Source organism: Myxocyprinus asiaticus, chromosome 16 (genome assembly GCF_019703515.2).
Source record: "Myxocyprinus asiaticus isolate MX2 ecotype Aquarium Trade chromosome 16, UBuf_Myxa_2, whole genome shotgun sequence".
Taxonomy (NCBI): Eukaryota; Metazoa; Chordata; class Actinopteri; order Cypriniformes; family Catostomidae; genus Myxocyprinus; species Myxocyprinus asiaticus.
This window is the reverse complement of record NC_059359.1, coordinates 24,926,768-24,941,924: the sequence shown is the minus strand read 5'-3', so window position 1 is coordinate 24,941,924 and position 15,157 is coordinate 24,926,768. Positions and strand designations below refer to the sequence as shown.

Sequence of the window (15,157 nt, the reverse complement as noted above, 5' to 3'; positions counted from 1 at the left end):
GTCCTTTATCTCTCAAGGTAGTTCTCTTCCAAAACAGCATATACAAATTTTACTTGTTTGAGAAAATGCGAGGACCACTGAGTTACTATTGTGAAACTAGAGAGGTCTTATGCCTCTAAATATTTTTTCCTAAAATTGTTAATGATCACAATTATTGCTATAATCTATCAAATCAGGTGGCTATTTAAATTCTAGGTATTTTCCCAAGCTATGAAAAATTACTTATTTTGTCAGTAACATAGTTGAATGGAATATATCTAACATCTCTGCTTTTTGAAAAAAATATCTAAAACCAGGTAACCCTGAGTTTGGCTAATAGAATAAGTATTTAATTTTAAGGGTGTTATGTAAGGTCATGTTTGCGTTTTGGGGAGAGAGAAAATAAAAAATAAAAAATTCTTCGCACTGTCAAATCCCAAATGTACCCCTAATTATAGAATGACCCTCCTATTTACTTGAATTGGAACAGACATCTCTAAAACATTGGTCAAGATTACGATCAAAGAACATATTTCAAATCAGCAGTAAAATCTGACAACATTTGTATAATAAAATGTGCTTGTATAGCTCAAATCATGCTAAAAAATAAAATAAAATGATATTTAGGTGATTGGTACTTTTACCTTTAAGGCGGGACTGTCCTCTATCCGCCATATTGGGCGTTCCAATTCCTCCCAGTCTTTTTAGTACAAGTGCTTCGTCTTGGGCTAAACGATCTTTGATTGTAGTCCGTTGAGGATGCGATTGAAATGTGCAAATTATGCCTGTGGCATAAGCAATAAATATGGTTTATACTTATTAATTGCATATGCTAATTAAATAATATGATGAATATATATATATTGTATTTTTTGGAATAAAGGCTACCGTAATATCGGAACGTTTTAAATACTTCACTGTCCGGAACACAAAGAAGACATTACGTTTCCTTAACGGCATATTTTCAGGTGCGCAGCGTGTCGTGGTTGTTTATCCTTCCTCTGTAGAGTAATTTCAAGCACTGACATGTTCAGATAACTAAATGTAATAGAGAAGATACGTTTACTATCATGCAAGCTGACGTTGCTATTTAAACTTAGATTGTTTAGTAATACAGACCGAAAATGTCAGATATTAGTCATTACTAGTATTTCTTGATATGTAATATTCCTACACTGTTAAACATTATACAATTAATCTGTAATACCCTAGTTATAGATCATACATAATGGTATGTTTTTGATTTGTAGACTTTGCTCCCTAAATGTTGCAAGAATAGTATCGTAATTGTCAGTAGCATACAACAAACAGCCATGTCTGAGTCCGGTCACAGCCAGCCGGGTATCTACGGACAGGGGAGGAGGAGAAGGCGAAGGCGAGACAGAGATCCGGGCCCGCCTGGTCAAAACCTCTCCGGCCCGAGCCGTGATCGAGACTATGTGGCCCGTGAGCGCAGGGTGAGATTCTGCCTGTTTTAAAAACTAGTGAGCTGCCTACCTAGACAGCATTTTTGGAAACGTGCATAAGATGCCCAAAATGCTGGCTAGGTAGGGAAAACACTGTTTTGCATCTCTGTTCTGTTTATTGATTGCTTTTTGAAGTAAATTTATAATGGTTGCATGGAATTAAAATGTGGTCTTGTGTGTTCTCAAGGATGGCAGTGAGGAACCTACAGGTCCTCTTTTGCAGAAGACCCCTATTATTCTAGCTAAACCTCCTGGAGAGAGAGTAAGTGCATTTACTTATAGTTCATCGTACACAAGTAAACAAAGCCAGTGTATTATTGCTTATAATCTTTTTTTTTTTTTAATGATAAAAACTCATAATATTATTTATTAACTATTTGTTGACTATTTATTAGACTTGTGTTATATGTAATATTAACAAACAGTCATAAAGTTATGTCTTGGCACTCTCTTGTGAAGATTGTGAATAAATGTTGTTTTAGCCCAAAACAAGTGCTACTGTGAGTGGAGCCCCATCTTTGGAAAAGCCGATCATGCTCATTAAGACCAGAGAGGAGGGAGGAAAACCTGGAACTGCCCCTGAGGTGGCCCCTTCAGTCTCGGGAGCAGGGACAGCCAAACTGGAGAGGGAAGGCCAGCGCCCCACCCAGCCTGTGTATCAGATCCAGAACCGAGGCATGGGCTCAGCTGCGTCCGGTGGAGCTGTCGATCGTCAGTCATTTTTATCACTTTTTCTTCCTTAAAGTGATAGTTTACCCAAATTTTTGAATTACTCACCCCATATAGTTCCATCTTCCAAACATGTAAGACTTTCTTCATTGGAACACAAAAGGAGCCTTAGTAACCATTCACTTTCATTGGACCCCCCCAATACAATGAAAGTGAATGATGACTGAGGCCTATTCAGCCTTAACTCTCGCATAAGAAATTCATTTGGGTTTGAAACATAATGACAGAATTTCTATTTTTGAGCAAAATGCACTTCAATTCATCACTGTATTTACAATGATTTGTAGTATGAGGTCACTACAGGTGAAATGTCACATGGATGTGAATGCGTATTTGGGCATTGTTTGTGTATCAAGAGTTATTATAAATGTTTTGTTTTTAAATTTTCTCTAATATATATTTTTTTACCATGTGTTTCTCAGCTGGGATTGGTCAGACTAAACTTCTCCCACCTGAGAAGATGAAGCACAGCTTAAAGCTGGTAGATGACCAAATGAATTGGTGTGACAATGCTATGGAGGCAAGGACATATTAGTATTTTTATTTAAAGTGAGGTCTTGTAACAGGAAAAGAATAGTAGTTGAAATGTCCTCTTGTGTTTGGCATCATGTTTGTACAGTATGTGTGCATTATAGTTGTGTAAATGTATATTAAAAGGTTTGTTAGTGTTGGTTGAGTACCTTTTTTTATCTTAGTATCTGCGAGACCAGACAGATATGTTGGTAGTGGGTGTTATTGGGCTACAAGGCACAGGCAAGTCCACCGTCATGTCTCTCCTCTCAGCTAACAGCCCGGAGGAGGACCAGAGGTGAGCACATTCATAAGCATAGTCCTAGTATAAACTGGTGTGCACTGCAGATTTTACAATTTGTTTGCCTTGTTATTCCCCGTATTGTATTACATTTCTTTGCATGTTTCACCAACTGATACTCTGTCAAACAGGGCTTATGTATTCAGACCACAGACACAAGAGATCAAGGAGAGAGCTGGGAACCAGAGCAGTGGAATCGATTTCTACATCACTCAAGAGAGAGTCATCTTTCTAGACACACAGGTCAGACTGTATACCCTGATCACACAGAACACTGCCATTTCCAAAATTTTTTTCTGTCTCTTCCTGGCAGTTACTTAATGATCTAATACTCTTGTGCCTCCAGCCAGTTTTGAGCCCCTCTATTTTGGATCATCTCATCAACAATGACCGCAAGCTTCCTCCCGAGTACAATCTTCCACATACATATGTGGAGATGCAGGTGAGTCGGTGTTAAGCAGGAAATTTTGGCACTATAGACCATTATCTAAAACTGAAGTTTGCACATAACATTCTATGGTTTTGTTAAAGTAGTTTTAATTCTCTCTTGTTGTTATAATTAAGTTTTCTTTTCCTCATTTCCAACTTTTTGGTTTAGTCTCTGCAGATCACTGCCTTCCTCTTCACTGTATGTCATGTTGTGATTGTGATTCAGGACTGGTTCACTGATATCAACTTATATAGGTATGTTAACAACCTAGTTTCCATACACTTTTTGCACTGTTTTGTTATCGACAAAGTGAAAACGCGTCTTCTGCCTGTTTCCATTCAAATGGCCTTTTATTGATAAAAATGGTGTGCGTGATGATGTCATGCTTAAAAAAACACTTTGTCAAATAAGTTTTTGTTTATCGCCCGTAAGGCGTTTCCATACAGAAATATGTGTATATCACTAATTGTGTACCTTTCGCCTCCCAGCTGTCCCTAATTTTTTTTTTCCCCCAAAGTCTTTGTAAAATGGGGAGAGTATTGAGACAATTCATTGAAATTGTCATTTTAATTTCACAAATAAATGCAACCAGAAGAGGAGGAATTGCAATCAAAAGGGAGCAGTTGCCCTTCTAATAGGACTGTAATATTGGTCCTGATGTTGTGCCTATTGAAGGTTGCCACCGGTTCTGACCCGAAAGCGAATCATCATGGCCCTGTTCAAGTTGGCATCCTGCACCAAGTAGTGGGGGAAATTTTCGGTCTTAGTATTAGGACCATCCATCGATGTGTATATGCGGTGTGCACAGCTATTAAAGAAAAACTGATGCGGTGATATCAGGGTTTACATATGATTAATTCCTGATATTCAGTAGGCTATTTTGAAAAGCATTGCCATCACAACTGCATAATGTCCCGCATATTTGTCCAGCAACTTTTAACGACCAGCTGAACTTGATTGTCGTCTAAAATTAATTTTAGTGTCATAATGCAATTTACATTTTCTGAAGAATCTCAGCAAATGCGATCCGAGGTAAAGACGAAGTAAATAAAATATTTATACGATTTAAAATGTTCAAAAGCTAGTTTTCAGAAAGTGAACTCAGCATTGGACAAATAGTTTTATCTAGTCTTGAAAAAGTGTAAAAACATTCTGATAATGTCATTCAGCTGACTTTTTTCATCCACAGAACAGGGTAAGTCTAATTTTTTTTTCTAATTTAAGTTTGTGTAAAGAATTATTATATATAACAATATTATTTTTTTGTTTGGTAATTTATTTTTTAATTTAATGCTTTTTTCATATGGTAATTAATTTAATTGAATACAGGGAATTTTGATGGCATTTTATTCAAAAGTAAACAAAACAATAATTTTATAGAATTGGGTTGTTAGTGTTTCAAAAAAGCACACTGAAGCTTTTCTCCTGGTATTGTGTATTTATTTTTAATTTAAAACATCATTGTGCATAGAAATTATTATTATTTGTTTTTGTGTATTCTATACACAAAGATGTTTTAAATTAAAAATAAATACACAATACTAGGAGAAAAGCTTCATGACTACCGTCTCTTATTTTGAATGGTGTGGAAAAGCAACTTAAATAAATAAATGGATGGCTACCGTGATTAAATTAATCGCAAAGAATGGCCATTCATTTGTTCTCCGTGCACTTGTCGATAACAGGTGCTTGATACGAGATATTTGTTTTGGCACTCCTGGAAGTGTCATGACGCAGATGTGTTTGCAGCATCGGATCTGTGCACGTATGCCATTAAGACAATCCATAACAGTGCGAGTAATGCTTCACGTACAATAAATTGGCTTTCAAGGATGTATATCTTGTCGTCATGATTAACACATGCTAACGATTGGGGCAAATTCTGTCATGTGACACTATATTTTTGCATTAATGCCAATTTTCCAAGTTTCCAAACCAGTTATTCAGTAAATTTATAAGTATCGACATAGAGTTTATGCACTAGAGCTAAATGGAAAAATATTATGTCAACACTTGTGAAATTTTAGCGATAATTTGCAGTTCCATCAGCTATATCAGTAAACTCTCTGATGCACTACACCTTTTGTCGCAAAATAACCCTTGAGTGGAAACATAGTTACTGACTTCAGTGTAAGTATGCTTAATTGATAATGACCTGGAAATAAATTAGCATAAATACTTTTTGAGATTTTTAAATAAGACTTTTGTTTTATTTATGACAATATCAATTCAACATGAATATAATACAGTACTGAAATATATACAGTACCATTAATTTCTCTAATAAACAAATGTGTAACTCTATCAAAATAAATAATACAAAATATAATCATTCTTGTTCTGAAGTAATAAGTAACAATAACATTAGTTTTTTCCTTTGTGATTTATTAATGCACCAAAGGGCCAAATATAGGCACGAGGCCGCAGGCCGAGTGCCGTAGTTAATCACAGCAGTGCTGACTTAGGGCCATATAGCACGATTGCCAGTGTGATATTGCTTATATACAACAGTTCAATGAACAAGTAAATAAAAACAAATGAGGAAAAACTGAGTACGGTCATAAAAACGCATTTGTGTATGGAACTACTTTCTTACGCGGCGGATCAGAATCTGCCGTTGCTGGTTCAAACCAAATGATGCGTCCAAGCCTTCGTTAGTAATTCAAAAATGTCACTTCAGAAATAGTATCAGGGCTTGTCCTGTTTCTAATGAGTTATTGGATAAACAAGGATGGATGGATGTGTGTGTGTGTGTGTGTGTGTGTGTGTGAGAGAGAGAGAGAGAGAGAGAGAGACGATCACCTGTTGCCACTCTCAAGCAGAGATACTGTCAGCTTTCTGAAGATCAGCTTTCTCAGTGGAAAAATAGCCGTCCCAGTGGTGGTAATTCTACCTATTTCACGGTAGCCGGTGCGCAAGAGTCGATCACTGTAGAAACCGCAATGTCCTCCGTTTTAAACAGTGTGTCCACTCCAATGTGGAAAGTCTGGTAAGAGGTAAGCGCCTTGAGTTTGTGTAATTAATCAGTCTGTTGTGTCTCTCAGTTGTGATGAGCCGTAATGCTGAAGTTGTTCATTTAAAGCTATATCCTAGCTTTAGTAGTAATACAGGTGATCATATAGTGCTGTATGTAAACTCTGGCTGATGCGGATTCACTTCAGGTCACCAACTGGCTCATATTACACACAAAAATTATCTTTTACCATCACCTGCTGGCTAACATATGTAATGTAAAAAAAAAATACATGTAAAAAAAAAAGACAAACCATAGCTCTTAACACATCTGCACTGCTCTTACACTTTAGTTTAGAATGGCACGAACACAAGCGGAGTGATACACACAGTGAAGCGTCTGAGTGCTGATGGTGTCAGACCATGGAATGTCTCTCGTCCAATAAGATTCGAGGACCGGAACTAACTGTTGTATATATATATATATATATATATATATATATATACACACACACACACACGTACACATACACACAAAGTACTATATGCAAAGTACTGTTTTGGCAGTTGTGAGAAATATTGTATAGTGAGGATGTTTTCAAAAATAATGCCATGAATATGTTTTATTTATCAATTAACTTCAAACAAAGTGCAGTAAACATAAAAAAACTAAATCAGTATTTTGTGTCACCTCGCTATTTCTTCAAAACAGTGCCAGTTCTCCTTGGTACACTGGAGCACAGTTATTAAGGTTGTTGGCAGATAAGTTGTTTCAAGCATCTTGGAAAACTTACATAGATTTGTTAATGTCTTAAGTGTAAGTATGCTTAATTGGTAATGAAACAAACAGGTGTGTCCTCTAAACAGATTTCTGCAGACTGCTGAGATGCTGAAACCCTCAACCCCATCTGCCAGTCATGACAGCACTGGTTCCTCAGGGCCTGAGGATGCCTCTGAGTACTATCCTCACATAGGTAATACAAGATGACCATTAATCTTTATCTTGCACAGATTCATTTGTAAAAAGTGCAGAGCACCATTGCTTTTCACACCATTTGCCAAGCTTTTTTTAACAACTGTGTATGCTTAGTCTAATACACGCATATGCTTAATGACACAATCATAAAGTACTGTGGTTCAGTTTTAAGCACTATTATGGGGTTTGCATATTACATGTGTGTTTTTTTCCATTTTAATAGTTTTCTTGCAGAACAAAGCAAGAAGGGAGGAGTTCTGTCCACGGAACCTGAAGAAGATGCATATGGCAATTGACAAGCTTATGGTCCATTCCCACCTAAAATATAAAGGTTTATCTACTCCACATGAAATCAAGTCAGAACATAAAATGATGTCAAATCAGTTGTGGTCAGTGCAACTAGCATGTGCTACATTGTTTGTTTGCTTGGATTATTGACTGTTTTAGTGCTTTCTATTGTAGGCACATTGTCCATGTTGGATTGTAACATATTCCCGGGGCTGAGTAGAGACTACTTGGAGACAGAAGTCAATCTTTTCCTCTTACCTTTTTTGGAGAATGATGGGGATGATGCTTTGACAAGATCAGGTCAGACAGTAGTTCTAAGTAAACTCTAAGTAAACCCCGTTCAATCAGTTAACTGTATTTGGTGCTTTAGATTGCCTTATATGTAACAAATATGTTAGCATTATAAATAATTAGCTCTTTTTTAACACTAATACAGTATTAGCAGAGCTCATGCAAGCCTTTGCTGTAGCAAGAAATCATTTAAGCTCTTTAAAACGGACAAATCGTCATTTTTAGATGTTTTTTGTGGTTGATATTAATAGATACATGGATTTAAATCTAGGGTACTTCCCCGTGCCTCTCCACTTGTCTTGATGAACCTACTAACATGAATTGTGTTTGGTCTGTATATCTTGTATACTAGGTTCAGGTCCCCCACTTTTCTCTCTGCTGCCTGGTTACAAAGGCCATCCCAGCTTTTCTTCACTGGTTTCTAAATTCCGCAGTCAAATCCTGGCTATGTCCCGTAGTCAGCTCTCACACACAATCCTCACTGAGAAAAACTGGTAAGATACACACAGAGAGACTAATACTTCTGTTCTTTATTGAAATATATTTTTAATTTAATGTTTCAAATAAAAAATATGTAAAATATAATTATTTTCTAAAACAAAAAATAGTTATTTATGTACATAAAGGAACAGTTCACCCAAAAATTAGAATTCTGACATTTATTTATTAACCCTAATGCTGCTCCAAACCTTTTTGTTTTATAGATATAATTTTATTATCTTCCCTGATATTCAATTTTCCACTGATAATGTTAGTAAAGTTTTTGTGCACCAAAACTGTCCTAATTTAGTCATTTATGAACATTTTGTCTCTGGCCCTCTGTCTGAAATGCTCAGTTTTGACCTAAGCACCTCCTTTAAACTTCCATGTTAACACTGCCCGTCAAATACAACCATATTTAAAAACCAGTCAGAAGAGAATGAACAAGCTCCACAACATAATTGTGAAAGACCTCTGTTCGGTCGGGAAAGGAGGAAGCAGGAGCCAGATGCACATTCAATGAACTTTAATCCAAACACCACATTAGACTGAAAACATACTGACAACACACACAGCTTCAAGGTGTCTCTCTCTCAGCGTCTCTCTCTCAACTGCAGCTCTGCTCCCGGCTTTATCCTCTGCCTACTTACGCCGTCATCACTCACAGCTGGGTGAGATCATTCGCCCCAGGTGCACACCTCGGCCTCGCTCCTCTCTGTCCTCGCTCCGCCACGCCTGGCCTGCCACACTCACCCATCGCCCGATTCAGGCCTGGGACCTATCCGGCCTGTACCTAATCCCCTCCCACTCTGGAGAGGAACCGTGGTCCTTCCAGTCGACCCAGCGCTGGATGGGGAACTTGAACCTGGTATACAAGATATACGGAACTCAGGCACCGCTCTAGGGGAAGGAGAGGGCGGGGAAGCGAGAGAAGGAGAGAGCATGAGAAAGAGGGAGAGAGAGAAGAGACAGACAACATTCTTCTTCGGCTCCCGCGGGCATGCCGCCCACCCAGTCCTCAGCCACTCTTCTGCCTCCTGCCGGATGGCAGCGGGCTCCTCTACCTCCTGGCGGCCGGCAGCGGCTCCTCTGTCTCCTGGCAGACAGCAGCGAGCTCCTCCACCCCCTGGCGGACGGCTGTGGCGCGTTCTCCCAGACAACGTGCTCTTTCTCCTTTCCCGGGTTTCGGCACCAGTGTGAAAGACCTCTGTTCGGTTGGGAAAGGAGGAAGCTGGAGCCGGATGCACATTCAACAAACTTTAATCCAAACACCACATTAGATATACTGACAACACACACAGCTTCAAGGTGTCTCTCTCTCTTGGCATCTCTCTCAACTGCAGCTCTGCTCCCGGCTTTATCCCCCGCCTACTCATGCAATCATTACTCACAGCTGGGCAAGATCATTTGCCCCAGGTACACACCTCGGCCTCGCTCCTCTCCATCCTTGCTCCGCCCCGCCCGGCCTGCCACAATTATAAATCTACATTTCAGAGTATACACATAACATACATCAAACACATTGCATCTGAATATATTAAACTGTTCATCTCAATGCACAATTGTTAACATTTAGCACCATAAACTATCAAAGTCATAACATTTTAAATATTCATGAATGGAACGGTTTACTTACGTTTTTGATCGGGTCTAATGATGTTTCTAACTGCCCCATCCTTTAAAAACCACTCCTTTGCAAAGCTTGAATCGTATTATGTCTGGTTCACAAGCAATCCACGCTAATATGAGCCGAATAAATGGCACATACATAGTCCAAAACACAATGAACAAGACACGCACACATACAGTATCATCCTGCAATGAAGTGCACATCGCCAGAAACACATCAAAATGGTCCAAGACGGCCATCTAGTGCATGTTTATATACATCAACAATCATAAATAGCTTAGAGTGTTTGTGCTCAAAACAACAAGATGCAGCAGCTAAATGAAGCAGATTGGCGTCTCCTTTTCAGAGTTGTAACATGACACTGCGTCTTTTAAAAGTGGCGTGAGATACAACAGTCAAAGACATCTGTCTAGTGCATGTTTTATATACAAAAATAATAAAAAATAGTCCAGATGGTCTCCTCTGGTGTTCAGGAATAGTTAGGCCACACTAGGCCTGTCTGCCCTGCTTTCTCTCTCAGTTTATGAACTTATGTTTTTTGTCTTGGATGTTGTCTGCCTTATTGTCTACGACAGACAAACACTTTAGGACATTGGTTCAGCGATCTCACACCGAAAACCGGACTTCACATTCCTCAATGCCGACCCGCTGTTTACAAACACGCAAGCGGAGCCCTTTGTCTGGGCAGCATGGCCGCGGAAACGTAGGAGGAAAAGGGGAAACAGAGCCGGCGTTCTCATCGGAGTAAGACGCCGCGCAAATCGACCCCCGCTACCCACTATTCTACTGGCAAATGTTCAGTCTCTGGATAACAAGCTCTGCGAGCTGAAAGCGCGGATCTCTTTCCAACGAGAGACGAGGGACTGCTGCATTATCTGCCTAACAGAAACTTGGATGTCTACGGAGATTCCAGACTCAGCCATTGAACCCGCGGGGTTCTCCGTGCACCGAGCGGACAGAGCGAAAGACCTCTCAGGTAAAAGCAGAAGTGGTGGTGTACGTTTTATGATCAACAAATCCTGGTGTGATCAGAGGAACGTACATTCTATCAAGTCTTTCTGCTCTCCTGATCTGGAATTTCTTATGCTTCTGTGTCGACCATTCTGGCTTCCGAGGGAATTCACAGCGGTCATTATCACTGCTGTGTACATTCCCCCACAAGCCGACACAGACTGGGCACTCAAGGAACTGTATGGGATTATAAGTGAGCAGGACAACGCACACCCTGAGGCCGCGTTCATTGTGACCGGGGACTTTAATAAAGCCAGTTTAAAATCAGTCGCACCAAAATATCACCAGCACATTAGTTTCAACACACGAGGGGACCAGGTTTTGGATCATTGCTACTCTCCGTTCCGGGATGGCTACAAATCCCTCCCCCGCCCACCATTTGGCAAATCGGACCACTCTTCCATTCTGCTTCTGCCTGCTTACAGGCAGAAATTGAAACAGGAAGCACCCACCCTCAGAACGATCCAGTGCTGGTCGGACCAATCAGACTCTGTGCTACAAGACTGTTTTGATCACACGGACTGGGAGATGTTCCGGTCCGCCTCTGATGACGACATCGAGCTTTACGCTGATAGCGTAATGTGTTTCATCAGAACGTGCGTAGAGGAAGTGATTCCGACCAGAACTGTACGAATCTATCCGAATCAGAAGCCGTGGATCAATAGCGATGTTCGCGCGGCACTTAATGTGCGGACCTCCGCTTTTAATTCCGGGAACGCGGAGGAGCATAAACAAGCCAGTTATGCCCTCCGAAAAACTATCAAAACAGCAAAACGCCAGTACAGGAGCAAGATTGAAGGACAGTTTAACACCACCAACTCTAGAAGCATGTGGCAGGGAATTAAAATCATCACGGACTTTAAAGGGAATAAAAACTCCGCCATGAACACCGCTGCCTCTCTACCGGATGAGCTAAATACTTTTTATGCTCGTTTTGAGGGAAATAACACCGCCCTCGCGGAGAGAGCTCTCGCGGCTGAAGCTACAGAGGTTAGTTCACTCTCTGTCTCTGTAGCGGATGTAACCCGATCCTTCCGACGGGTGAATATCCGCAAAGCCGCGGGCCCAGATGGCATTCCGGGCTGCGTCCTCAGAGCGTGCGCGAACCAGCTGGCTGGTGTTTTTACGGACATTTTCAGCCTTTCCCTCTCTTTGTCTGTAGTCCCCACATGCTTTAAAACATCCACCATTGTGCCTGTACCAAAACAATCAAAAATAACTTGTTTAAATGACTGGCGTCCTGTTGCTCTGACCCCCATCATCAGCAAATGTTTTGAGAGACTAATCAGAGATTACATCTGCTCTGTATTGCCACTCAATCTTGACCCGCTGCAGTTTGCATACCGCAACAACCGCTCCACTGATGATGCCATTGCATCTACAATACACACTGCTCTCTCCCACCTGGAAAAAAAGAACACTTATGTGAGAATGCTGTTTGTAGACTACAGCTCAGCATTCAACACCATAGTGCCCTCCAAGCTAGATGAGAAACTCCGGGCTCTGGGCTTAAACAGCTCTCTGTGCAGCTGGATCCTTGACTTCTTGTCAAGCAGACACCAGGTGGTCAGAATAGGCAGCAACATCTCCTCATCACTAACCCTCAACACTGGAGCCCCGCAGGGCTGTGTTCTCAGCCCACTACTGTATTCCTTGTACACACATGACTGTGTGGCAACACATAGCTCCAATGCCATCATTAAGTTTGCTGATGACACGACGGTGGTAGGTCTGATCACTGACAATGATGAAACAGCCTACAGAGAGGAGGTGCACACTCTGACACACTGGTGTCAGGAGCACAACCTCTCCCTCAACGTCAGTAAGACAAAGGAGCTTGTGGTGGACTTCAGAAGAAAAGACAGAGAACACAGTCCCATCACCATCAATGGAGCACCAGTGGAGAGAGTCAGCAGCTTCAAGTTCCTGGGTGTCCACATCACTGAGGAACTCACATGGTCTGTCCACACTGAAGTCGTTGTGAAGAAGGCTCATCAGCGCCTCTTCTTCCTGAGACGGCTGAGGAAGTTTGGAATGAACCGCCACATCCTCAGACGGTTCTACACCTGCACTGTGGAGAGCATCCTGACTGGCTGTATCTCCGCCTGGTACGGCAATAGCACTGCCCACAACCGCAAAGCACTGCAAAGGGTGGTGCGAACTGCCAGACACATCATCGGAGGTGAGCTTCCCTCCCTCCAGGAAATATATACAAGGCGGTGTGTGAAAAAAGCTCGGAGGATCATCAGAGACTCCAGCCACCCGAGCCATGGGCTGCTTTCACTGCTACCATCAGGTAGGCGGTATCGCAGCATCAGGACCCGCACCAGCCGACTCCATGATAGCTTCTTCCCCCAAGCAATCAGACTTCTGAACTCTTGATCTCCCACGATCAAAATACATCAGCACTGCACTTTATTACCCTTACTCTTATATCTCACACCGGACTATTATAAATTATATTATTATTATATTATGTTCTCTCTTAACAACTGACTATCAACCGAAAGCCTGAATGTCAATACAGTGCAATACTGTACATTCTATATATATATATACTTTTTTTATATATATATATATTTTTTTTTTTTTTGAATAATGTGTATCTATATAGTAAAAAAAACAAAAAACAGCGTATTGTATACTGTACAGTGTATGTTATTATTTGTATATTGTGTTGTGTGTAATTATGTGTATAACAGATGTTTAAATTGTGTTGTGTTAATTTGATGTTATTGTAAATTGGTATATGTCTCATCACTGTCACGACTGCTATGTTGATCGGAACTGCACCCAAGAATTTCACACACCATTGCACTTGTGTATATGGCTGTGTGACAATAAAGTGATTTGATTTGATTTTTGATTTTGAAGCACCAGTGGGCAGGGCCAAGGGTCAGATGATGTAAAGTAGATGTTGTTTTTTTGCTGTAGAGGCAGTCATGAATTAATAGGCCTCCTAGTGACATAGGGAAGTCACGGAAGTAGAGAAGGAGGTGTCTTTGCATCTCTTTTTTAATAAATGCTTTTATTGCATCAGGTATTAAGTTTTGAGTTCTGAAATTTACACTGTGCTTTATTGTTGAATGACCTCTTATATGTCAAAATATCAAGGAAAATGTGATTACTCGTGACATCTTCACGTGGCTTTTCACCATTTAATGAAAGTGAATAGTGGCTTTGGGCTGTCAAGCTCTAAATAGGACAAAATACAGCATAAAACCACAGTAAAAGTAGTCGACTTGTACGCCATATTCCAAAAGTCATACAGATTTGGAGTGACATTAGGGTAAGTTAATCATGGCAGAATGTACATTTTTAGTGAACTATTCCTTTAGCATTTTATGTCATACTAAGACAGTTGATGACTGCATTTGTGTTTTACAGGTTTCACTATGCGGCTAGAATTTGGGATGGTGTTAAAAAGTCCTCTGCCCTCTCTGAATATAGCCGTCTGCTGTCATAGTCATGATGATGTCATGAAAACCTGCAAGTTCATTGTTAAAGAGGACTTTGCCTCTCTCAGTTGAGGTTATAAAGGAGGCAGTTCTCAGAAAGAACATAGGCCCACAGAAATGCAGTAGCATTAGATGGGGTTTAACCAACTTCAGAATAAGGGTTGCTCCTCTGTGAGATCTGAGTCACAACAGCAAAGTACATTGGAGTTTGGGTTGGGTGGTCTGTACTGAAATGTTTGTTTTATGAAAATTAGAAAGTGCCTGCAAAGGTCATACACAAACCAGTCAAGAATCAACTCATTCCTATTGCAAGACATTTTGTGCAAAGATTCAGTAATGCAGGCATACAGTATATGTATGTTCAGTAAAATGAGAAAAGCCTTTATTTTTCAAATTTCATTGAGCTAATGTAAATAAAACAGTTAAAAAAGCATGACCCAGCACTCAACTCTCCTACATCAGGTGTTGTTTTTGATTTTATTCTGTTTGAACAAAATTATATATCTTTGAGGGGACAAAATGTGTTAATTACTGCATGATTTGTTCTATGTTTCATGAAATAAAAGAGTAAAATGTGCCATCTATGTTCAGTGGCAAAGTGACTTAATTAATTGTGCTGTTTCAAGTTTCACTAGCTCGCTGTAATCTAAGTCTAA

The 15,157-nt window shown here is 40.2% G+C and overlaps 1 protein-coding gene across 1 annotated transcript; it reads left to right on the top strand.

The window, feature by feature from the left end:
• Nucleotides 1–948: 948 nt before the first annotated feature.
• Nucleotides 949–15,085, top strand: smg9 (SMG9 nonsense mediated mRNA decay factor). The gene is made up of 13 exons (XM_051720683.1): nucleotides 949–1,436; nucleotides 1,633–1,707; nucleotides 1,928–2,156; nucleotides 2,597–2,694; nucleotides 2,870–2,982; nucleotides 3,117–3,228; nucleotides 3,332–3,427; nucleotides 3,584–3,669; nucleotides 7,235–7,341; nucleotides 7,567–7,674; nucleotides 7,806–7,931; nucleotides 8,275–8,416; nucleotides 14,431–15,085. Exons 1-13 carry the CDS (start codon nucleotides 1,293–1,295, stop codon nucleotides 14,507–14,509), a joined length of 1,515 nt encoding a protein of 504 aa, XP_051576643.1. The 5' UTR covers nucleotides 949–1,292; the 3' UTR covers nucleotides 14,510–15,085.
• Nucleotides 15,086–15,157: the final 72 nt, after the last annotated feature.

Coding starts and splice junctions, on each gene's coding strand:
- smg9 (XM_051720683.1), top strand. CDS start 1,293: ATGTCTGAGTCCGGTCACAGCCAGCCGGGTATCTACGGACAGGGGAGG. Junction 1,437..1,632: donor ATGTGGCCCGTGAGCGCAGG/GTGAGATTCTGC, acceptor TGTGTTCTCAAG/GATGGCAGTGAGGAACCTAC. Junction 7,932..8,274: donor TGATGCTTTGACAAGATCAG/GTCAGACAGTAG, acceptor CTTGTATACTAG/GTTCAGGTCCCCCACTTTTC.